We start from the raw sequence: 26,779 nt of genomic DNA, 5'->3' as shown, positions 1-26,779 counted from the left end.
GGCAGAATGAGTACCTCTGACAGAGATTGTATGCAAAACTGAAATCATTTACCATTTGGCCTTTTACAGAAAGTATGCCACAAATGCCATATACCATGTGGCATGTAGATGCCATATACTACACTATGCGTAGTATATCCTTTTACTTCAGCTACTCAACATCTTTATTTAGATATATATCTTATAAATAGCAGAGTTGGATTGTTTTCTTAAACTAGTCTTGCACTTTCTGTATATTTTTATCTTGGAGCATTTAGTCCATCTACATTTAATGAAATTGCTGATATATTTGAACTTATTTGTACAATCAATGTATTTGTTACTTCCTCCTATCATGCCTTTGTTTATGCTTCCCCTCTGCCCTCAACTTCCTCTCATTTCTTTTATTCTTTTGGATTGTTTTTTCTTACCATGTTCTCCCCCAAAGCTCTCATGGTTTGATAATGTACTTTGTATACTCTTTAAGAAATTTAAACACTCATCTTTAACTTTTCAAAGGCTCCTTTTTTCTTCTTTGCTTATATGTAATTATTGTGTACTTTAGTTCTATTTTATAACTTCCCAAAGACATTATTACTGTTATTTTACAGAGATAGTTTAAATGTATCTAAATATTTACCACTTTCTTTATTCTGTTTTCCCTTAGCCTGAGTATATTCTTTATATTACTTTACTGAGAATCTGTGGTGGCAAATTCTCTTTTGACTTTCATTAAAAAAAAAAGATTGTATATTAGGCCTTTCAAATTTAAAGTGATTGAGATATCTACATTAATCTCTACCATGTTTGTAACTTATCTATTCATTTTTCTTATTTCCTTTTTCTGCCTTTTCTAGTCTTTACCGAGTATTCATGTGATTCTGTTTCCTCTTGGTGTATCAATTATGACTTCATTTAAAAGTTGTTTTTAGTGGCTGCCCTAGAATTTGAAATACACATTTACAACTAATCTACATCTTCTTTCAAATATTTATAGGTACTGTAGGTACCTTAAAACATCATCAGTGGATGTGGAATCTAACATTGGGTGATCTTTTTCTTTTAACGGTAAATAGTTCACTACCTTCCTGCTTGCAAGACTGCTAATGAGAATATCCTTCCTTTATAAGGAATAGGTAAACTGTTTTCCCCTCTGGCCTTTTCCAAGATTTCCTTATTATCTTTAGTTTCCCGTAGTTTGAGTACAATATGCCTAGGTGCAGCTTTTCTGGTATTTATCTGTCTTTCTGGATATTTTCTGAGCTTCCTGGATGTATTCTGGTGTCTGTCATTAATTTTGTAAATGTATCAGCCTTTATTGCTTCAAATATGTCTTCTCTTCCTATCTCTCTCAACGTGAGATAGGAAGGAAAGGGGACTGGAATTATCTATTTGCCCTTTCCCCTAGGGTAGAAAGGGGATCTTCTCTGATCTTCATCATTAGAATTTGGTGGGGTTTCTCAAGGTAAACCCCAGAGAACTGTGGGGGGAAACCCCCGAAGACTGGGTCTCCAGAGTTCTTATATAGTGATGTGAAAGTTGCTCAGTCATGTCCGACTCTTTGTGACCCCATGGACTATTCAGTCCATGGAATTCTCCAGGCCAGAATACTGGAGTGGGTAGCTGTTCCCTTTTCCAGGGGATCTTCCCAACACAGGGACTGAATCCAGGTCTCCTGCATTGTGGGTGGATCTTTTACCAGTTGAGCCCCAAGGGAACCCAAGAAAACTGGAGTGGGTAGCCTATCCCTTCTCTCGCAGATCTTCCTGACCCAGGAATCAAACCAGGGTCTTCTGCATTGCAGGTTGATTCTTTACCAACTGAACTATCAGAGAAGCCCTGATATCAGGGTTCTTAACACTCCAGCTATTCCTTACTTGGTCTTCAGAAATTCATCAAAGATACCATAAGTGTTTCTGCATTACTGGGTCCAGTAGCTTCTGTTTCCAGGAAACTGATCTTGGCTGTGGTCCTCTGTATTTGCCTGTTTCTCCAGATTTTGATGTTAGTGGTTTGTCCTGTGACCTTACTTCTCAGATGGATCTTTAAAAAAGTTATTGTCAGTTTGCCTGGCTTTTTCTTATTTGTGAGGATGGGAGCAATAACTGCCTAGTTGTTTAATTTACCCCTTGAGCTTTTTGAAAAAAATTATTTCGCTTTCTTCAGTTGCTGCTGTTCTGGAAAGTTTCCAGCCATTATCTCTTTGTATAGTATCTTTTCACCTTTCATTTTGGATCTTTGATTATAAGACCACCATATGAATGGGTTACTAATGTGTTGTTAATGATCTGCTATGCTGGTCACCACTGGTTGCAGGAAGCTTATTCATTTACCTCATTGTGCTATGAATGCTATTTTTTTAATGTTGTTATGATGTGAAAAGAGTTGTGAAGTACTGTTGTAGACCTCTCTCAATCATGCCTCTTATCTTTGTTCATTTACATATACACAAACACACATTAAAAATGTATTCTGGATAAATTCTTTAGATGTATATTTCAGTTTAAATGTCTCTACAAATATGTCTAATCTGCCTTTAGATCCATCTCCCCCTCGCCCCCCGCCCAATTACACTTGTCTTTAAACTTACTGAATATACTAATTTACCAGTCTTGGCAACTACCCTCTAAGAGAAAGCTAGCTTCAAGTGCAGCTCACCTCTTTAGGTACCTGCCTGCATGTAGTGTTAAATTTTTTAAGTCCAGCATTTCTTAATGGAAGGTTAGGACACTTCTTCTAGTGTTGTCAGGGTAGCAGTCTAATTAAATCTTAAGATACATATTTTCATCCTTTTTTTTTACCAAAAGGTTAGTATCTTGGCATTGACTTGTACCTGGATATTATCAACCCAAATAATTCATTATCAGAACTTTAACTGTTTACTTCAACAGTATCAAGCTCACTGCTTTAACAAGGGTACTGCTACAGGTAACCTTAAAAAATTAACTTTTTAAAAATGGGTTGTGGAAAATATTCTTATTTTGGAATATTACTACTACTCCTTAAGTCCCGTGACATTAAACAACAAAAATAGCACTAAGGTTGATGTGTGCTTTGGAAAAGCTTAGATAGATACAGTCATGTAGTCATGTAAGGAGCTTCCCTGGTGGCTCAGACAGCAAAGGATCTGCCTGTAATGCAGGAGACCTGGGTTTGATCCCTGGGTTGGGAAGATTCCCCTGGAGGAAGGCATGGCAACTGACTCCAGTATTCTTGCCTGGAGAATCCCCATGGACAGAGGAGCCTGGTGGGCTACAGTCCAAGGGGTCCAAGCAAAGAGTTGGACACAACTGAGCGATAAAGCACAGTCATGTACCACCCATAGATTTTTTTAGCCACTTTGAAACCACAGTTACTAATGGAATGAAGGCTTTAAAAAATTGGAATGCTACTTATATGGAAGAGGTACATAGCTATCAACTCCGCATTTTAGAAAGCTTATAATGCCTACTGGTTCACAGACCTTCTTTCATTAGTTGTTGATAATGCTACATTTTTACTAATATAGACAAGATACTTTGTATTTTCCAGAAGTTTTCTAGTTTGCCTTTGCTTGCTGAAAGTAGTCTCACTGAAGTTCATATACCAATTTACTTTTGTAAACTTTCAAGATAGCGTTGCTCCTTTCTAGATAAGAACCTCTGTCCAACAGTCCAGCTCCAATGCTGCATTGACTAATTCTTTAATAGTACTCAAGCTCACTTTTTTTAGGTCGTCCTTTTCTTTCATCACTGCTTTCTTTTAAAGTAGTTTTCATTGGGAGTGTAGCTGACTCTCAGTGGTGTTCACAGTGAATCAGTTACACAGGCAGCCAATCTCTTTTCAGATTCTCTTCCCATACAGGTCATTACAGAGTATTGAGTAGAGTTCCCTGTGTTGTATGGTATGTTCTTATTATATTTTATATATGGTAGTGTATATATATATATCAGTCCCAGTTTCCCAATTTATCCCTCCCACCCTCCCCCCTTGGTAACCTTAGTTTTTTTCCCTACAACTATGACTATTTCTGTTTTGTAAATAACTTCATTTGTATGTAAGCAATGTTACTGTTGTTCAGTTGCCCAATCATTTTTCACTCTTTTTGACACCATGGATTGCAGCACGCCAGGCCTCCCTCTCCCTCATCATCTCCTGGAGTTTGCCCAAGTTCATGTACATTGGTACATGTAATGTACCATTCAGCCATCTCATCTTCTGTTGCCCTCTTCTCCTTTGCCTTCATTCTTTCCCATCAGGGTCTTTTCCAATGAATTGGCTCTTCACATCAGGTGGCCACAGTATTGGTGTTTCAGCATCAGTCCTTCCAATGAGTATTTAGGGTTGACTTACTTTAAGATTGACTGGTTTGATCTCCTTGCTGTCCAAGGGGCTCTCAAGAGTGTTCTTCAGCACCACAGTTTGAAAGTATCAATTCTTTGGCATTCTGCCCTTCTTTAAGGTCCAACTCTTACAGTCGTACCATGACTACTGGACAGACCATAGCCTTGACTATATGGACCTTTGTTAGCAAAGTGATGTCTTTGCTTTTTAACACACTGTCTAGGTTTTTCTAGCTTTCCTGCCAAGAAGCAGTGGCTACAGTCACCATCCACAGTGATATAAGCAATATCATGTGATATTTATCTTTTCTCTGACTTACTCTGTATGACAGACTCTAGGTCCATCCATGTTGCTATAGATGGCATTATTTTGTTCTTTTGTTCATTATTATACAAACAAAATATTTTATATTTGTTCATTATTTTGTTCTTTTTTATGGCTGAGTAGTAATATTTCATTGTATATATGTACCACATCTTATTTATCCGTTTCTCTGTGGATGGACATTTAAGTTGCTTCCAGGTTGCTGGCTATTACAAATAGTGCTGCAGTGGACACTGGAGTGCTGCATGTATCTTTTGGAATTATGATTTTCTTTAGTTATGTGCCCAGGAGTGGAATTACTAGATCATATGGTAGTTCTATTTTTAGTTTTGAAAGACCCTGTATACTGGGGCTTCCCAGGTGGCGCTAGTGGTAAAGAACCCACCTGCCAATGCAGGAGATGTAAGAGATGCAGGTTCAATTCCTGCCTTGGGAGGATCCCTTGGAAGAGGCCATAGCAACCTACTCCAGTATTCTTGCCTGGAGAATCCCATGGACAGAGGAGTCTGGAGGGCTGCAGTCTATAGGGTTGCAGAGTTGGACAAGACTGAAGCAACTCAGCATGCACAACACATACTGTTCTCCATCATAATGGTTGTACCAATTGATGCTCCTACCAACAGTGTAAAAGCATTTATTATTTCTCCAGCATTTATTATTTCTAAATTTTTTGATGGCCATTCTGACTGATACGATACATCATTGTACTGTTGATTTGCATTTCTTTAATAATCAGTGATGTTGAGCATCTTTTCATGTGCTGTTTAGCCATTTGCCTATTTTTTGATTTAGTTGTTTCGTTTTTGATACTGAGCTGCATGAATTGTTTGTGTACGTTGGAGATTAATCCCTTGTTCACTTCGTTTGCAAATTTTTTCTCTCATTCTATGGGTGGTTTTTTGGTTTTGTTGATGGTTTTCTTTGCTGTGCAAAAGCTTTTAAATTTAGGTCCCATCCATAATTTCTTCTATATAGTATGAAATATGTCATTGTATTACTATTACTAATGTATTATTAGTCATTGTATAACTAAAATTTTTGACTAAGTAACTGAGTTTGAGCAAGCTCTGGGAGTTGGTGATAGACAGGGAAGCGTGATGTGCTGCAGTCCACGGGGTCACAAAGAGTCAGACACAACTGAGTGAGTGAACTGAACAGTATTGTAGAGAAAAATCATTCAAGTTGGCGTGTCTTCTGTAGTGGAAGTGTAAAAAGTTGTAGGAAGGAAGAAGGCTATAGATATTCCAGATCAGCAGTGACTTCCTCCTCCCTGCCATGTGGTTCGTATACCTCTCCATTTCTCCATGATACCTATGTAATCTTATTAATCTTAGCCTTTCTAAAATTTTACATTTATGAAAGTCTAAAGTACCAGGAAATAGTAGACTTGGTATAATTATTTAGTGCTTTGTATACAAACAAACCTTTATTTCTAGACTTCTACGTTTTATGTTTTTGACATATTTTAGAAGTCCATTTTAGAAGAGAATAGATGTTCTACCAACCTGAAGAGAGGAGCAGTAAGGTTTTCATACAGAGATACTCTTCATAAGATACCTGAAGCCTGTTTAACTCAGAGGAAACATATAGCATATGTTTACATTGGTCATACATGCAGGGTAAAGCCATTCTCTGCCTGTGAAAGACAAATATCAAGTGTTTGAATTAAAAAGAAGTAATTCTTGTTCCACAAAAAGTACTTTTCTATTTTGCAAAGCGTTTATTAACTCATCTAACTACTGCAATTAATGCGAATTCCCTCTGATCTGAATTTTGGAAAGCTTTCCTTAAGTATTTAGAATTTATTCCTATAGAATCTTTTATCAGTCATTCGTTTAAATCAAGCTTTTATTGTAGTATTTAAATATGAGCAGTTAGACAACAGAGTTTTAAATCCTACCCAGTTGAAAATCAAGTTATTTTTTTCATAGCACTGCATTCTAAAGACAACTGTGTGTGATAATGTTTATAAGTTATGTAGAGGGTCAGAAATAAAACTTGACTCTAGGCTTTCTGATACCCAAAATCTGCCTCTGACCAATGTTATGTGACTGAATATTCTTCCAAATAAAGGTACTACAAAAGGAATTCTCAGTTAGGGTTCTCAACAGTTACGATCACATCTACGATTTTCAAGTAGATTTCTCAAGTTTCTTAACTTTTTAAATGACACAAAGAGCCTGAAACTGTGTCTCTTCATGGTTTAAAATAAGATCTGTTTTTAAATTTTTTGACAAAAAGTGACCTTGGACTTAAGAAAAAAATAAAAGGTTATTATCACAAAGGCATAAGGAGACAAGAATGGGAAATAGAATGCCCACTTAAAAACTATTGTTTCTGTAAGCCATCCATCCTCAAATAAAGTCAAACACTGAGAAAAAATTTCTGTAACTCTTACTTTAATATATCAGGTTATGCTATGATGGTTTAAATCTAAATTTGAGTACCCTCCCAAATAAATACTCTGAGTCAGATTAACTTTATAAAAGAAGATATGTTGGTGTTTCATATCATACCTCTATTCACACTTTTATTCCCAATTAATGACTTCAACTTTCTTTTTAGACAGTGACTATAGACATTGTCAACATGTTTTTAACTTCTAAAGTAAGCATGGTCAGGTTCTGAAATGAGCAGCAAGTACTTAGAGATTTCAAAGGTGTTTAAGCTTACATATAAGCTACATATTTTTAATTAGTTAAATTTAATCAAAAAACTTAAATCTTGTTAAGCCATAGCACAGTGGATTGAGCAGTCCTTTTTTGGCAATAGATAAGTCAGGGTGACGTCTGTCTTTGGAGTAGACACTTGAAAGTATGTGTGGAGATCTGGCCTGGTCAAGCACATGCCAGTGCCTACTAACTGAAAAAGGATATAATTAATAGAAGGCAGAGTTTGATTACAGCACACCCTTCACAGGCCTCTTGTCATGTCGCTTCTAACAACAAAGCCTGGGCTTTTCTCTTTCACGCCTCATTCAGTTACTCCTCCTCCAAGAAGCCACTAGTAACTCATCTGAAAAAGACCTCTGTCTAGTAAAAACTCAAATTTTATTTTATTTGATGGTTATCTGTGTCTCCCTCACTAGAGTGTAAGCAATAAAGGTAGGGAACCTTGTTTGTCTTGTTCTCTGCTAATACTGTAGCAGGCACGTACTGGGAGTATGGTAACTATTTGATGTTCCCCTGTAATCGGTTTTCCTGTTTGAAACTGCCCCTCTCTCCTCCCAGTGCTGGCTTCTTCATGCTCCTAAAACAAACTCTATCTCATGGCTTTCAAGATGCTGCTTCACTCGGTCCCTGTCCACTTCTCTAAACTCATAGAAAGTCCTTATTGGCTTTCTCTCAGTTCCTCACATATGCCAAGGTTGTTTTTCAGCCTCTGTAGTCATCTCTTCTGCCTGAAATGCCCTACCTTTCCTATAAGCTTGTTCTTTTGTACTATTCAGTTCTCAGATATTTAGAGAGGTCTTCTATGGTACCCCACACTATTATGTTACGGCTCTCTGAAAGAAATTTGGTCATTTATTTGGTTTTCCTTATTGGTATGTTAGCAGAGCCTTATGTATTATAGCTCAAGCTCTTAAAAACAGTGTCTGACACTTGTTAAATACTCAGATATGATTAAATGAATACTGTGCTGGAAAATAAGTATCACCAATAGAGATACACTGCCAAGTTTTACTCAGCAGTTAAGCCTCTTAAAATATCTAGAGCTAGTATCATCTAGTCTCTACTAAACAGATACAATTTGACCTTTACTGTGTCATGAGGCAAGTCCTGCTGTTTAACACTCAGCTCAAATAGATGCTTTTTTTTTTTTTAATAACTTCTACCCATTATTTTTGTGCTTGCTACACCCAACAGTGAAAACAGTATGTCTGCTTGATCTTCACAGGATAGTCCTCATCACTCCTTTTCTCCTTTACACATCCTCTCTTCATCAGTAGATGTTAATCTCTAAACTTATTGCCACTCTGGACATAGTTTTTTTTAATATGGCATCCAGTTCTAAACAGTAGTTCTGAACAGGAACTACTAATGATGGATCAACTCACATTGAGTATAGTGAGACTGTTATTCTAATAACATGGTTGAAGATTTCATTAAATTTTTTTTTTTTGGACCCCATAGTCGACAGCACCCAGAGCTCACAATTAAATCTTTTTTTCACATGAATACAGATCTCCTTCTGCCCAGATCAGTGGGTATGCATATGTCAGTGTGTGTGACTTCCTTGTTTGCTATCTAATAAAGGAGATAAGCTGTGAGTGCAAAAGTAGTAATAAAAGGTAGAATGTGATAAATGCTAGGGATATACAACAGAGATGTTTTTACCTGGTGGTATGACCATCATGAGCTAGGGGTATGTTTGAAGAACTGATCATCTGAGGGGAAAAAGAATATGTGAAGGAGAATAACGAGATAAAGTGAGGCCAGATTCTGGAAAGCCAGAAACCATGCTGAGTATGCACTGAGTGCTCAGTGAAGACACCTGTGTGTTAAGAAGAAAAACTTAGCATGATGGAGGATACACGGGCAGCAGAAAGCTGGTTAGAAAACAAGTGCAATGGGTAACGGGGAATAGGTATCTGAAATATTTCACAGCATAGACCTAGAGGACTAGAGGATAGCTGATTTATCAAATCTTAGTGTGGTTGGTTCTCTCCCAAATTAAAAAATAAAAAAAATCTTGTTCCCATTTTCTTTACAACTCATAGACATTGAGTGAGCCTTGCCATGCAAAGAGATGCTTCTTGTCTTTGGGTCCATATCTGTCAGCCCTTCATCCTAGTTGTCCTCATCTGTTCATTGTCCCTGCTGAAAGTAAGATCAACATGAATTGTATTATGCTGTTTCCTTTCTGAAATACGATCATATAATTAAAACAATGCCACAGTAAGTTTCCTTTTCCCTTGCTATAGACTTTACTGACCCCAAGAGATGCTATTTAAAAAATATATGTCCTGGTACATAATAGCACCACATGTAATTTGCTCTGTAGTACATTCTGGCCTGCCTTAAGCATTGATAAACTCTGTTTCAAGATACTTGGTAGGTTGCCCAGTTCCAAGATAACCTGGTAGGATTGATTCAGTCCTGAAGGAATATGAATACAGGGAAAAAGACTCACAAAGGACTTACTCATTAATAATCAGATCAGGAGCAAAACACAGCATATTTGCACTTGATTGTCTGTATGATCTCCACCCCAGGGCGAATGCCATGAGGAACATCCATGAATACTGCAGTAGGGTCATTTGGTCGTCCAGATGTAAGTTCCTGAATCCTGAATTAAGAGGAGTAAAAGGTGTGAGGAAACACTCTCACTGCCAAAGAGAAGATCCTCTCTCTGGGAACTGCCAAAGACAGTTTTGGAAGACTCTAATAGAAGAAATGAAGTGTTAAGTGGACACAGTTTTCCTTTGTCATTTGACATGTAAGACCAAAGCTCTAATTTTTTAATAGTATTCAATGTTAGAAAAAAGAGTAGCCAGTTTTTGTCACCGTTTGCTTATTTGAGTAAATATGGACTAAATAGTAAAATGCTATATTAAAAAGTAAAACAGAAAGCCAAGAGTCTGGCAGACATTACTCATTCAGTGGATTTAAGTTAAAAAAATGCTCCTGATATTTATACCACTCTACCCCTAGATTAAGTAGGGATGACAGGAAGCCATGGGACCAGGGTGATACAGAGCCGGAGTGTTTTATGTAAAAAATTCTAAGGTTTACACCTTAGTGGTGGTATCTTTTACATCTTACCTGGTATTGCCTTTGCCCATTTCACTGCTGCAATCACCTGCCGCCCACCTAACATGTTGAGTGCGGTCATGATCCGCCAAGTTGAATCTGGAATAGAGCTGTCATATCCTGCATATAACACCTCAGGTTCAATGACTTCCAGCAGTGACACCAGCGTAGGCGTGAGCTGTGGTAATGTTGCAGGAACTATTGTTTTGTTAGCAGGATTTTCAGAAGTTTCTTGCGAGACTCCTGTAGTGGCCTGCTGAATTCCTTTTATCTTTTTCTTTGTTTTTCGAGCTGTGGGTATATTAAAAAAAAAAAAAAAAACACAGAAATCAGCTGTAAAGGGAAAGTCTGGGCAGCATAGTTTATTCCAGTTGCTGAAACTAATTTGAAAGAGGAGAAATCTTTTATGTAGCAGTTATGATAAAGTGACATGAAAGAAGAGAAAAACATTTTTTTCCTGAAAGCAAAGAATCAAGAGGAACCCATTCATTTAATTTCCTCTACAAATAAGACAGTTACTTCATTATAGTTAAAATTAAATCTTACTATGTTAAAACAATATAAACATATCACTTACATATTCTTTCATTAAAGTAATTTGTCTCAATTTCACTCCAAAGTAAAAACTTTTATTAGTTTTATAAGGCAAATTACTCTCAACTGAAAGGAAGAATTTAAGTTTGTAATACCAGTAACTGTGGTGGCTTAGGGTTAATCTAAATTATGGGTATAATGAAGAGAGTGATGCTGTTTATCGTCTTGCACAAGAGATCATGCACGCAGAAAGATCCACATTTCACCTTTATATGATGTATACTATATGGGATTTAAAATCTTTGTGGACATTCAGAGAAAACCATTTCTTTATATAAATTACCACTCGGTATAATTTCTTTTATAAGAGATTTTAACTGATGACTCTATAAACCTAAAGTATCTATTTTCATTTTTGAAATATATTTTCCACTTTCACTTTTATTTTTGAGTTAGTTTGGAACAGTATAATTAAATTAAAAGATGGATTCTGTAGGTTTTTTTAGCAGACATATTCATATTCTTGAATTTACTTGTTCCAGTGACAAATGAAATATTCTTTTCTGGTTATATGTGGGGCCAAAGCAAGCAAATTATGGTATTCTTAAAGAGAAATTATTCAGAACTCCAAGGAGGGACAAGGAATGTAAGTTGTATGAAAGCAGTAGTGTGCCTGTCTCAGTTATCAGGTATGCAGACCACTGTGCTAAGGAAAAGTAATGATAGTCACATTTAAAAGTAATTATTATATCTTCTGTCCCTAAAATGTCAAAGTACATAGTTTGCAGAGGACAGATGTGGGGGCAAGAACTATGTATATCCATGTGCAGTGTTAGAAAGAGGGGAAAAAAAAAAAACTGTCATTTAAATTGAGTAGAATGGTCCCATTTCTTATTGTGCTCTGTGCTCAAACATTTAAGAATTTTTAGTTAACATTTTAAAACAGAGAAACACGATCATGACAGACATGTTCTAATTTATTTTACCATGCTCTATTGAAGACACAGTGCAGTAGAGAGCATAAATATGAAACCAACATGTTGGAATATAATCCTGGCTCTGCCACTGAGTAGCTGGGTATCTGTGCAAGGTATTCCCTGGGCCTTTGTTTCCTCTTCTATAAAATGAGGATAATGTCAGTACCTACCCTCATAGGGTCTGTTGATAATTAAATCAGTTAGAATATATAAAATGCATGAAACAGTTCTTGGCACACCTTAAGTGCTATGTAAGAATGATCACTGTCTCAACTGGTAGTAAAATACAGTTGGAAAATATTCTGAATTCACATAGTTCAAGTCTATAGAGAAGTGACAAAGTTAAAAATGGAAGAGCTCCTATACATTAAGGAAGCTCTTCAAACAACCAAAGGTATTGTATCTTACACCCAGACCTCAAAAATCATAAAATGTATTTTGTTGACAAATGAGAACATGCATGTCCCAAATAAATACACTGAAAGTACTTTAAAAACTACTATTAACCATAACTTTAAATTTGTCTAGAATACGTGTTCTTATTATCCTTTCTTCTGCTCTAATGTAGAGTATGACAAACTGGAGGATTTTAAAGTCTTCTCACCTTATCATGAAACTCCTATAAGAGAACACAGGCAAAAGATTTTCTGACAATTATACCCATGTTTTCTTAGGTCAGTCTCACAAGGCAATAGAAATAAAAAGACAATCTACAGATAGGAAGAAAATATTTGCAAATGATTCAACAAGGGTTTCATTTTCAAAACATACAAAGAGTTCATACAACTTGCCAAAAAAAACCAAGCAACCCCCCCAAAACGGGCAGAAGACCTAAAGAGACATTTCTCCAAAGAAGTATACAGATGGCCAATAGGCATGTGAAAAGATGATTAACACTGCTTAGAGCTCCAAAGATGAAAGTTAAACTTGGTGTGTATTTGGGAAAGCATCTAAAAATGTTACTGGGTAACTAGCCACACTGTATTTTAGTGATAGGACCAAATGTTGAGTTTATTCTTTGAATGAACTTATTTCTAATATAAAATATCTGAGATGAATACTTGGGGAATTAAAGGAAGGCAGTAAAACTGGGGCTGGAGGACAATATATATAAACCAATCCCATTTTATTTAAATGGTCAGACAGAAGGAAGATGAAACTAAAATATGCACAGAGATGTAAAGAAAAATGAGGAATAACTATCTGGTTTTGGTAATAAATTATCCTGGCACTGAACGTCTACATGAATTTGTAGTCAATCTCTGTGGCTTCTGTAACACCTACAAGAAAATCGGCATTTATCATTTTCTTTAAATCAATGTTTAACATACTGGGACTCTGTAGTAAAGTTTAAGAACGTAGGCATACTTGGAAAAAACTGGGCTAAGTGATTGATGTAAATATGGTGAAGAAAAGACTCATCTTTTTTGCTATCAAAGTAATATGAAGAACTGAGAATGTTCTTGTGAGTGTGGATCAGGGAATTAGACTGTAGTTACACCCATAAATCTACCTTATGTTTTAAAACATGTATGCAGTGTGTACTGGACAGCACCATCAGTTAGTGTCTTTTCTGTCAGAAGAAGCACATGGATTTCATCCTTCCTCTAGTAGCACAATATACAAGATTCAGTTCAGTTCAGTCACTCAGTTGTGTCCGACTCTTTGCGACCCCATGGACTGCAGCACGCCAGGCTTCCCTGTCCATCACCAACTCCTGGAACTTGCTCAAACTCATGTCCATCAAGTCAGTGATGCCACCCAACCATCTCATCCTCTGTCGACCCCTTCTCCTCCTGCCTTCAATCTTTCCCAGCATCAGGGTCTTTTCCAAATGAGTCAGTTCTTCGCATCAGGTGGCCAAAGTACTGGAGCTTCAGCTTCAGCATCAGTCCTTCCAATGAACACCCAGGACTGATCTCCTTTAGGATGGACTGGTTGGATCTCCTTGCAGTCTAAGGGACTCTCAAGAGTCTTCTCCAACAGTTGAAAAGCATCCATTCTTCAGCGCTCAGCTTTATGGTCCAACTCTCAACATCCATATATGTCTATTGGAAAAACCATAGCTTTGACTAGATGGACCTTTGTTGGCAAAGTAATGTCTCTGCTTTTTCATATGCTGTCTAGGTTGGTCATAACTTTTCTTCCAAGGAGAAGGATCTTTTAATTTCATGGCTGCAGTCACTATCTGCAGTGATTTTGGAGACCCTCCCCCAAATAAAGTCTCTCTGTTTCCATTGTTTCCCCAATGTATTTGCCATGAAGTGATGGGACTGGATGCCATGATCTTAGTTTTTAGAATATTGAGCTTTAAGCCAACTTTTTTACTCTCCTCTTTCATCAAGAGGTTCTTTAGTTCTTTGCTTTCTGCTGTGAGAGTAGTGTTATCTGCATATCTGAGGTTATTGATATTTCTCCCAGCAATCTTGATTCCAGCTTGTGCTTCTTCCAGCCCAGCATTTCCCATGATGTACTCTACATATAAGTTAAATAAGCAGGCTGACAACATACAGCCTTGAAGTACTCCTTTCCCAATTTGGGACCAGTCTGTTGTTCCATGTGCAATTCTCACTGTTGCTTCTTGACCTGCATACAGATTTCTCAGGAGGCAGGTGAGGTGGTCTGGTAGTCCCATCTCTTGAACAACTTTCCACAGTTTGTTGTGGAAAGCAGAAGTCGATGTTTTTCTGGAATTCTCTTGCTTTTTCGATGATCCAGCGGATATTGGCAATTTGATCTCTGGTTCCTCTGCCTTTTCTAAATCCAGCTTGAACATCTGGAAGTTCATAGTTCACGTACTGTTGAAGCCTGGCTTGGAGGATTTTGAGCATTACTTTGCTAGTGTGTGAGTTGAGTGCCATTGTGTGGTAGTTTGAGCATTCTTTGGCATTGCCTTTCTTTGGGATTGGAATGAAAACTGACCTTTTCCAGTCCTGTGGCTGCTGCTGAGTTTTCCAAATTTGCTGGCATGTTGAGTGCAGCACTTTCACAGCATCATCTTTTAGGATTTGAAATAGCTCAACTGGAATTCCATCACCTCCACTAGATTTGTTCGTAGATTAGTCTTTGCAAAATTCAAGTCTGATCCTGTCTATGCCCTGATTTTCCATCTAACTCCTACTCAACTTCTCTAGGTTTAAACTCAGTGTTGCTTTTTTTTGCCTTTTAGGACATAATCAGGTGACCATCCTCTTGCTCCTACTTATCTTATAGTGTGTTGTACAATTTTGTGATTGACTCTGCAACCTAAGTACACAGTAAAGTGCTTGAGTACAGGCACTATTTTACTGATTTTGAATACAAACACTGTTTTATTCATTTTATGTCTAATGCCTGCTTTGGTGAAAACTTGATGAATTGAAGTGCACCACTGCCACCTTCAACTAAAGCAAAATTTGAAACTTTTTCCCCCAGAGAAGAGATTTCAAATAATGAGATCAATGTTAATTATACTTGTTATATAAACAGGAATATGAAACTCATTCATAACTAGTTTCAGATTTCGTCTTTGCTTGAAAAAACCCATCAAAGGCTTTTTTCACTTTTCCCCCACTGTAGATTTGAAATAAAAGATTGATATATACATGTATATGCAAAGTAAAAGGTAAATAACAGAATAATTCTGACATGTTTCTATAACAGATATATTTACATTTCTAACCCTAGCAAATAGTTTTGAGTTTGAAAAAAGAAATAAAGACCAAAGTAATGTTTCTTCAATTCTTACAAGTTTCATTATTACATGATTTCTTTCTTTGTGTATAGTTTGGCTATAATGAAGTCGGTCTATGTAATAAGCAGAATATGAAATACTCATTTTAAAAATCCTACTTTTAACTATTACATCTGCTTATTTATTTTTTTAAAAAGTAAAGTGATAAATTTTTATATGATGCAAAGACAATTCATTTTCAATATTTACATTACCTTCCAGGTTCATTCCAGCTTGAAGACATTTTCTATAGCGGCATGCTGGGCAGTTTTTTCTTCGAATTTTATCAATGATACAATCATTTCTTCCAGCACAAAGATAATTGTGCTGTCCTGTATGGAAAATAAAGGCACTGTTAAAATTTCTCAGTCCTTAAAGGATATTTTTGTGGGGAGGCTCTTTTTTGTTGTTTCGGGTGGAACATAGCCAAGGACCAAAGGCACTGATTAAGGCAGGCATAATGTACATCCAATACAGTCAACTTAAAAACTCTTTCATATTGTTCATTAAAAAAAAAAAAGTTACTGTACTATACATACAGAAAAGTACACAAGTCATAAATTTGTCACCTAATAAACTAAAACTTATTAAGAAGCAGAAAGTACCCCTCAAACCCTCTTTTTGCCCCTTTCCAGTCACTACCTCTTCCTTGATAAACTTTTCTTTAAACAGTTTCTTAACCATTATAGAAGACCTCTGTAATCACTATTTTATTATGACTTCTAACCCAGATAATCACAATGGTGTGATCGCTCACCTAGAGCCAGACATCCTGGAATGTGAAGTCAAGTGGGCCTTAGAAAGCATCAGTACGAACAAAACTAGTGGAGGTGATGGAATTCCAGTTGAGCTATTTCAAATCCTGAAAGATGATGCTGTGAAAGTGCTGCACTCAATAAGCCAGCAAAATTGGAAAACTCAGCAGTGGCCACAGGACTGGAAAAGGTCAGTTTTCATTCCAATCCCAAAGAAAGGCAATGCCAAAAAATGCTCAAACTACCACACAATGGCACTCAACTCACACACTAGCAAAGTAATGCTCAAAATCCTCCAAGCCAGGCTTCAACAGTACGTGAACTATGAACTTCCAGATGTTCAAGCTGGTTTTAGAAAAGGCAGAGGAACCAGAGATCAAATTGCCAATATCCGCTGGATCATCGAAAAAGCAAGAGAGTTCCAGAAAAACACTGACTTCTGCTTTATTGACTATGCCAAAGCCTTCGACTGTGTGGATGACAATACGCTGTGGAAAATTCCAAAAGAGATGGGAATACCAGACCACCTGACTTGCCTCTTGAGAAACCTGTATGCAGGTCAGGAAGCAACAGCTAGAACTGGACATGGAACAACAGACTGGTACCAAATAGGAAAAGGGGTACGTCAAGGCTGTATATTGTCACCCTGCTTATTTAACTTATATGCAGAGTACATGCAGAGAAACACTGGGTTGGAAGAAGCACAAGCTGGAATCAAGATTGCTGGGAGAAATATCAATCACCTCAGATATGCAGATGACACCACCCTTATGGCAGAAAGTGAAGAGGAACTAAAAAGCCTCTTGATGAAAGTGAAAGAGGAGAGTGAAAAAGTTGGCTTAAAACTTAACATTCAGAAAACTAAGATCATGGCATCTGGTCCCATCATCTCATGGGAAATAGATGGGGAGACAGTGGAAACAGTGTCAGACTATTTTTGGGGGGCTCCAAAACCACTGCAGATGGTGATTGCAGCCATGAAATTAAAAGATGCTTACTCCTTGGAAGGAAAGTTATGACCAACCTAGATAGCATATTAAAAAGCAGACACGTTACTTTGCCAGCAAAGGCCCATCTGGTCAAAGCTATGGTTTTTCCAGTGGTCATGTATGGATGTGACAGTTGGACTGTGAAGAAAGCTGAGCACTGAAAAATTGATGCTTTTGAACTGTGGTGTTGGAGAAGACTCTTGAGAGTCCCTTGGACTGCAAGGAGATCCAACCAGTTCATCCTAAAGGAGATCAGTCCTGGGTGTCCATTGGAAGGACTGATGCTGAAGCTGAAACTCCAGTACTTTGGCCACCTCATGTGAAGAGATGACTCACTGGAAAAGACCCTGATGCTGGGAGGGATTGGGGGCAGGAGGAGAAGGGGACGACAGAGGATGAGATGGCTTGATGGCATCACTGATTCGATGGACATGGGTTTGAGTAAACTCCAGGAGTTGGTGATGGACAGGGAGGCCTGGCGTGCTGCGATTCATGGGATCACAAAGAGTCGGACACGACTGAACTGAACTGAACTGAATCTAATGCTTAGGGGAGGATTAAAGAAAGAGGAAACTGGTTTAAAAATATGGTGAGAGTACCAAAGGGAAATTTACTTTAATTCAGCATTGCACCACCACATGCAAATAAAGTATGCTTCCCTTCCAAATTTTAAGTGAAGTTATTGGTAAAGGCTTAATCTTAATTATGTTAAGGTGGCCAGCAATTAGTCAGGTGAATCACAGACTTGGCAAACTAAACTACTGTATATGTAACTTAGGGAGATTTGTTCTTTATATCACATGTTTTTAGACACCAGATACTGATGATTGTTACTGTCTAAAATTCTTCTGGGACCCAGTATTAAATGTGTTAAGAGGCAGAAATCTAGTTTTTACCTGTCAAAACCTCCCTCTACCCTCAGTGTACTCTTTTTTGTTGAAGAAAACTGAGGATTTGCTAGCCTGGCAAAAACTGAAAGGCTCCTTCTACACAAGACCAGCATATCTAAACAGATACACTGGATAGTTAAGACTCCATGTCCTTACACTAGAGGGGGTGGTATTCAGAAGATTGCAGGACATTTGTCTTCTCAAAAATAAATCATATTCAAAGAAAAGAGAAAAAATAATAATCATCAATTTGTTAGGTTGAATATACCTAGTTCTGATATTAGGAAAAGATCTTTTATGTATAGAATAATCTACTTGATTTGGATAAAACAAACTAAATTCACTTCTTCCTAACATGTTAAATCACAGGGCTTGTTAAGCATTAGTTTGGGGTAGATGGTTAACTACATCAGTTTCAGTTCTTTGAGGCCACAGAATTTGACTACTGGTCTACAATTCAGCTTTGTTCCAGAGTTGTTATCCAGTGCCAAGTGTCTGTACCAGTTGTTCCTATTCCTTGCTGTATTGTTTAAGTTTCCTAGCTTCTTTTCTTGGACAGGATATGGAAGCTCTAGCCCAAGAATTCTGTTATACAGAATTAAAAGAGGAACAACAAATAAAATCATAGTTGAAGCAGTTATAATAATGAAAACATTTTAACCCATAAGACTACCCCTGAATCATTGTTCTTCAGTAAACTAGAAGGACAATTAAAAAATTATAGTAAACACAGAGAAATTTTCAATACTTTATATCTAACCAAAAGCTCAGAATGTGCATGTTAAGCTATTATTTATTTTTGGCTGTGCTGGTTCTTCCTTACTGTATGGGCTACTCTCTAGTTGTGGCAAGCAGGGGCTACTCTCTAGTTGCAGTGCTTGGGCTTCAACAGTTGTGGCACACGGGCTAAGTTGCCCTGTAGCATATGGGATCTTCCCAGATCAGGGATTGAGTCTGTGTCTCCTGCATTAACAGATGGATTCTTTACCACTGAGTGACCAAGGAAGCCCTAATAATGTTTTCTTTATCCCAGGTATATCTTGAGCACAATTAAGAATCTGAGCTACAGAATCAGGGGGCATTGTACCTTCATAAGTTCAAATGCTCTATCTGGTTATTAGTATGAAGTTGGACAAGTATGTGGGTATCGTATCTAAAAAAGAGGAGTTTCAACTAGTGGTCACTGTTTACAAGGCATGGACATGTACTCCCTGTCAATATATTTGATAAGAGAAAGACATTTTAGTTTGGAGTTTCTGTCTTCTACCACTTGGTAAATTTGTTTTCTTACTAGAAAGAGGGCAGATGTCAGGAGAAAAGCCTTCAGGCCAGCTGGGATTTCTCAATATCATTTTGTTTGTATTGTCCTTATTTTTACAATAAAAATCAGTTTTTGCACTCATTTATGATAAAAACTCTCCAGAAAGCAGGCATACAAGGAACATAGCTCAACATAAAAAAAGCCATATATGATACATCCACAGCAAACATTATCCTCAATGGTGAAAAATTGAAAGAATTTCCCCTCAAGTCAGGAACAAGACAAGGATGCCCACTCTCACCACTACTATTCAACATAGTTTTGGAAGTTTTAGCCATAGCAATCAGAAAAGAAAAAGAAATAAAAGGAATCCAGATTGGAAAAGAAGAAGTAAAGCTCTCACTGTTTGCAGATGACATGATCCTAAAGGCACCACCAGAACATTATTAGAGCTAATCAATGAATAAAGTTGCAGGATATAAAATTAACACACAGAAATCCCTTGCATTCCATACACTAACAATGAGGAAACAGAAAGCGAAATTAAGGAAACAATCCCATTCACCAAGACTAAAATATATAGAAAACTATAAAACACTGATGAAAGAAATTAAAGATTACACAAATAGATGGAGAAATATACCATGTTCATGGATCAGAAGAATCAATATAGTGAAAATGAATATACTACCCCAAAGCAATCTACAGATTAAATGCAATCCCTATCAAGCTACCAATGGTATTTTTCCCAGAAGTAGAACAAATAATTTCACAATTTGTATAGAAATATAAAAAAACCTTGAATAGCCAAAGCAATCTTGAGAAAGAAGAATGGAACTGGAAGAATCAACCTGCCTGACTTCAGACTACACCACAAAGCTATAGTCATCAAGACAGTATGGTACTGGCACAAAGATAGAAATATAGATCAATGGAACAACATAGAAAGCCCAGAAATAAATCCACACACCTATGGACATCCTTGCTTTGACAAAGGAGGCAAAAATATACAATGGAGAAAAGACAATCTCTTTAACAACTGGTGCTGGGAAAGCTGGTCAACTACTGTTAGCAGAATGAAACTAGAACACTTTCTAACACCATACACAAAAAAACTCAAAATGGATTAAAGATTTAAATATAAGACCAGGAACTAAAAAAACTCCTAAAGGAAAACATAGGCAAAACACTCTCTGACATAAATCACAGCAAGATCCTCTATGACCCACCTCCCAGAGTAATGGAAATAAAAGCAAAAATAAACTAAAACCTTTTGTACAACAAAGGAAGCTATAAGCAAGGTGAAAAGACAGCCTTCAGAATGGGAGAAAAATAATGGCATAACAAAGCAACTGACAAAGAATTAATCTCAAAAATATACAAGCAGCTCATGCAGCTCAATACCAGAAAAATAAATGACCCAATCAAAAAATGGGCCAAAGAACTAAACAGACAGTTCTCCAAAGTAGACATACAGATGGCTAACAAACACATGAAAAGATGCTCAGCATCATTCATCATCAGAGAAATGCAAGTCAAAACCACAATGAGGTACCATCTCACGCTGGTCAGAATGGCTGCTATCAAAAAGTCTACAAACAAATGCTGGAGAGGGTGTGGAGAAAAGGGAACCCTCTTACACTGTTGGTGGGAATGCAAACTAGTACAGCCACTATGGAGAACAGTGTGGAGATTCCTTAAAAAACTGGAAATAGAACTGGCATTCGACCCAGCAATCCCAGTGCTGGGCATACACACCGAGGAAACCACAATTGAAAGAGACACGTATATCCCAGTGTTGATTGCAGCACTGTTTATAATAGCTAGGACATGGAAGCAACCTAGATAAGTTTTGGTACATATACACAATGGAGTATTACTCAGCTGTTAAAAGGAATGCATTTGAATCTGTTCTAATGAGGTGGATGAAACTGGAGCCTACTATACAGAGTGAAGTAAGTCAAGAAAGAAAAACACCAATACAGTATATTAACACATATATATGGAATTGAGAAAGATGGTAATGATGACCCTGTACACGAGACAACAAAAGAGACACAGATATAAAGAAGAGACTTTTGGACTCTGTGGGAGAAGGTGAGGGTGGGATGATTTGAGAGAACAGCATTGAAACATGTATATTACCATATGTGAAATAGATGACCAGTCCAAGTTTGATGCATGAAACAGGGTACTCAAAGCCAGTACACTGGGACAACCCAGAGGGATGGGATGGGGAGGGAGGTAGGAGGGGGGTGATGGGGGACACATGTACACCTGTGGCTGATTCATGTCAATGTATGACAAAAACCACCACAATATTGTAATCAATATTGTAATTAGCCTCCAACTAAAATAAATAAATTTTAAAAAACCCAGGATCAAATGCCAAAAACTGATTATTTCTGGTAGGAGTTGTAGCCTGCCTCCAAGTTGACCCCCAGTGGTCTCTGTCTCCTGGTAGTCACACTCTGATTATTCTTCCCACACTATACCAGGACTGGCATGTGATCAATAAAATAGGGCCAAAATGACTATGTCACATCTGAGATTGAGTAATAAAGAAAATACGTTCTCATATTCACCACAGTCTCTCCCTGTGGATCGTTTGTTCTGGGGGATGCCATTTGCTATGTTGAGAGCAGCGTTAGAAGAGGCCTATATGATGATGAACCAAAGCTTCCTGCCAAAGCAGTGTTAATGAGCTGCAAGTGGAGTCTGCAGCTTCCACCAACAGTCTGAATATAACTTCATGAGAGACCCAGCACTACCCAGCTAATAAGCTGCTCCCAAATTCCTGGCTCTTAAGAAACTGTGTGACATAATTAACTTAATCTGTTGTTTTTAGCCACTAATTTTGGGGGTAATTTGTTACACATCAACAGATAACTAATACAGTAGGGATAGTAAAAGTGTTGTTTTAAATAAATTTAAGTTATAAAAAAGAGTGATCCAAGAAAAATACTAGGTAGTAAACAGGAGAATGATGCATGGACATGATCAAGTTAATTAATTAACATAGTACAGGAAACAGGCCACATAGCAAACGGCATCATCTAGGATTTTTTGTAGTTTGTACATATTCTGCTGGAAGTACCCAAGTTTCAAATGTGAACTGTGACTGTGAGCTTGAGTGTGACAGCTTCATACTGAAGAAAGCTTCAGCTTCTTTACTGCTGTCAAAACCAGTGTTGTATAGTGCAAAGTGCACTTGGCAAGGTTGCTAGGAAGCCCTTGGTCTGAATTGCAGCTCTGCTGCCTAGCTGTGTGATCTCAGTAATGTTTATTAACCTTTCCGAGCTCCCAGTTTCTCCATCTGTAAAGCTGGAAAATTAGCATCTACCTTGCTGTGCTTCTGCAAGGGTTAAAGGCAGTTGTGAAGAACGTTCTTAAAATAGTGCCTAACACATTGTAAGCACTCAATAAACACTATGAATATTTCCCTTGTTATTGCTTTCATCTCAGTATATAACTAGATTATAAACTGCCAGGGGATGAGATTTTTATCCTTTCAGGAAGTCAGTATAGCATTGAGGTTAAGAGCCTGTTTGCAGACAGCTATGCTTGAATCCTAAGTCTGTTGCTTAAGCTGTGAGCGTCAGTTCCCTAGTGTATCAAATATGGATAATAAGAGCATTTAAGAGCTCATAGAGCTGCTAAGTAAGTAGTATGACATATATAAAACGTAGTACTTGGGTGTGCTAGTCACTCAGCTGTGTCTCTTAGCTACCGCATGGACTGTCACCCGCCAGGCTCCTCTCTATGGGATTTCCCAGACAAGAATACTGAGTGGGTTGCCATTCCCTCCTCCAGGGGATCTTCCTGACCCAGGGTAGTATGACATACATAAAACATAGTACTTGGTAAATTATTAATAAAAGTAGCATGTGTCTGTCTCCAGTATGACCCACCAACAAAGAATATATGCAGTTTGTGCAAAGGGAGCATAAGAAGAAGGGACTCAGTGAAAAAAGACCACTGAACTAGTATACATCTAAAGAAATGAAGCTACCCAAATTCTTTTCTGTACACAGAAAGTAACTCCCAGAATAATGAATAAAATTCAAAATCTCAATCCTTGATCTGGCTTGTATGGACAAGTAAAACTTGTACAAATTTCCTAAAAATACTTAACTTTTGGGTCTTTATGATTCTATGTCTGTTTGGTGGATAACCTATAATTTCTGGCAAGTATTAACAATGGAATGAATGTAGTGTAATGAAAATCACACAAGCTTCATCTTTGTAACTGTTCAAGAAAGTGCTCTAAAATCTGTATATGGGCTTAAAACAGATTCCCATCATGTCTAGAAAGAGAAAAGTAGATCTGCTGTGAGTTAGGTTAGCAAGTGATTACAGAATTTTAGAGCTGGAAGGGACTCTGGAGAAAATTTAAATCCAAATAAAGGATTTACTTAGGGCTTCCCTGGTGACTCAGATGGGAAAAAAATCTACCTGCAATTCAGGAGACCCACGCTCAACCCCTGGATCAGGAAGATCTGCTTCAAGTTAAGATAGCAAATGATTACAGAATTTTAGAGCTGGAAGGGACCATGGAGAAAATTTAAATCCAAGTAAAGGATTTACTTAACACAGTTTACATTTTAACCTTTTCTTATTTATCATGTAATCTAGCTATCTCATATTTAACTGAATACATATATATATTTTGAAAGGGCATAGCTAATATTCACATATTCATAGCTAAAAACATGCATAAGAATTTAATTCTAAAGCATAGGGGGCATATGGCCTGCAGTGATGTCTTATTTGTAATATATTTAGCTTTTCTTTTCTTTTTTAATTGCATTTGGATGCTTTTAGGTAAGGCATGCTTGCACCCTCTATCAGTGACTGCCCTTCTTCACTCATTTGGTATTGTATTTGGCCAGAACGACACATACTCAATCCCTGTAAGCACTGGAACTGGAATTTTTAGCCCCATTTTAAGAAATAATTTTAGTTAAAATGAGGGAAATGGAAAAAGGAAAAAAAATTTTTTTAAATTCCTGTATTTCTTTTAAGGCTCCATTGTCTCATTCTGAATTTCACTTTCAGAATTAAATCTGTCAATATTACTTATTATATACAGGAATACTGTAACACTGTTATCACATTTACACCATGGACAGAACTAATCAGTGAAGAAAGTGCTGAATAAAGTTAAGTGAGGAAAAGAAGCAGCTTCCATCTGGGGCAGATAACATCCACTTTGTTAGCAGCATTGCATTAATTAGGGATGAGCTTTAACTTAATGACTCTACTCAGTTGTTGGGTGATAACCAAACTGGTTAAAGCCTCAATTCCTGTCCTCTCTGTGGAATAATTTAAGTAATTTTATAGTTTGCTAATGTATTAAAAGCAATCCAAACAAAAGAAAATGACTCATCTAACCCTTAAGCATATGCAAACACAACTGAAGCCAAATAATAATACTTCATGTACTGTGAATAAATACATTAATTTTTAAAAAATATAATTATCTAATCAGAGCTTTAGGTAATCCATTCAGGCCACACTGCCTTCTAACTGCTTTACAAATAACTAAATTACACAACAGTTTTTCCCAAGAGGATTCACTGGTAATATTAGAAAATTTTAGTGTGACTTCCAGTAGTTTGCTTATGGAATGAATTTTACCTTTAAGGAGGTGACGGGCAGACTGAGTCTGTAACAAGGGTAAACATTATGTGAATATAATATTTGTCAAGTGAAATCACTTTCTTTTAAACACCTTTCCTGACCTCCCCAGGCAGTTTTTCACTTGCTCCTCTGTATTATAATCTCTCTACCTTGTAACTGTGAACCCATCTTTCACTTCCAAGTAGACTGTGACCTCCCAGAGGACAGTGGGAGGTCCTTACATCACGTTTATATCACATAGCACAACCCTGGCTTATTAGAAAACCAAACATGTTTCCCCCTCATTATCACTCATTTTTGCCAGACTAGAATAGTGGGTGGCTCTAAAACTAGCTAACTGATGGGAATTAAAGTTGGTAATACTAATACAATGAGCACTAGTTGCTGCCGAAACCTAAAACCATCATTTCACATGCATGGCACTTTCTTACGGTTATTTTCTGTTCTCTGACCATACTCCCTCCCTTCAATTTTTACTTGTCTGTTTTATCTTAGTTTGCTTTTAAAAGTATCTTTTTCCCGCTAGAAGAGTTAGGAGCCACCCTCCTATCCCTGATTTTAATGACTTCCAGCATTAATGGGCTTTGCATACAGAATCCAGTCTGAGAAACAGAAACCAAATAGAGGAAAAATAAAACTCTTCAAAACACACACTACCTTCCACTGCTCTTTTGAAGAATACTTTACAGCTTCCACAAGTCAGGACCCCATAGTGGCACCCCGAAGCCTCATCCGAGCACACCAAGCAGAGTTTGGGGGGCGGCCCCGCAGCCGCTGAGGAGCTGGACGGAGGGGAGCTCACGTCCGGCCTCATTCCCGGGCTAGGAAGGAAGAAAGCAGTGTTAGGGTCTACCTGTCAGGACTGTCAAGTATCAAAACACAGTTCTCTTACCTCTTTCACTCCACAGTAAACATGTTCACACTGAACGTGTGTATTTCAAATATTGGCAAGAATTAAAAAAAATCCTACCGAGACGTAGTCAAATAATGTTTTATTATTATTCTATACAAAATTAAGAGTGAGGTCATTTATTTTTAAGTATCCCTTAGAAGTTCCCTGGAGTCTAGTGGTTAGGATTTGGCACTTTGATTTCCACAGTCCCAGGTTCAATCCCTGGTCGAAACTGAAATCCCACAAGTCACACAGCATGGCAAAAAAAAACCAACACAAAAAAAATCCTTTAAGAAGAATGGTGAAATTGTGCTTTGCTTAGATACAGTTTTTAGTTGCTTAGCATCTGTTTACAATCATCTTTAAAGGAATAATTGTGTAATTACCACCATGATCAAGAGATACAGTATTATCCATCTTCCCCCCAAAGATTCCATCTATGTAAGAAATTTCTCTCTGCAATATTCTTAATCTACCTATTCTCTAAGAGAGATAATATTTAGGAATAAACTTTGATTGGGTGTTAGGTGTGTCTTTATTAATGCAACTAATAATATGATTAAATCTCAATTATAAATATGCTTAAACTAATTCACAGAACAAACTAAAGAAATTGGGTTGTCAACATGGTTAGAAATTGTATTTATTAAGTAACATCTTTTTGTTCTGTTTTAGGAATAAAACTTAAAGTAACAAATTATTATTTTATGATTAACTTGTAAGTAATTAAGCTGATCAACTCCAAAG

At 37.3% G+C, this 26,779-nt stretch overlaps 1 protein-coding gene across 3 annotated transcripts in view; it reads right to left on the bottom strand.

Annotated features, from left to right (window-relative positions):
• The window catches only part of LOC122439762 (glucocorticoid receptor), a 115,530-nt gene that overhangs the window by 8,209 nt on the left and 80,542 nt on the right, over positions 1-26,779 (bottom strand). For 2 of the 3 annotated variants that reach the window (XM_043465124.1, XM_043465123.1), the window contains 5 exons: positions 25,795-25,961; positions 15,818-15,934; positions 10,392-10,670; positions 9,771-9,915; positions 6,132-6,262 (listed from right to left, as the gene is read on the bottom strand). In XM_043465124.1, the coding sequence (XP_043321059.1) occupies positions 6,132-6,262; positions 9,771-9,915; positions 10,392-10,670; positions 15,818-15,934; positions 25,795-25,961 (839 nt within the window). The remainder of the gene's footprint in view (positions 1-6,131; positions 6,263-9,770; positions 9,916-10,391; positions 10,671-15,817; positions 15,935-25,794; positions 25,962-26,779) is intronic. The other variant, XM_043465125.1, reaches the window with a different exon arrangement.

This window comes from Cervus canadensis, chromosome 4 (genome assembly GCF_019320065.1).
Source record: "Cervus canadensis isolate Bull #8, Minnesota chromosome 4, ASM1932006v1, whole genome shotgun sequence".
Taxonomy (NCBI): Eukaryota; Metazoa; Chordata; class Mammalia; order Artiodactyla; family Cervidae; genus Cervus; species Cervus canadensis.
Note: the sequence above shows the minus strand (reverse complement) of the source record. Positions and strands in the feature narration are given on the sequence as shown.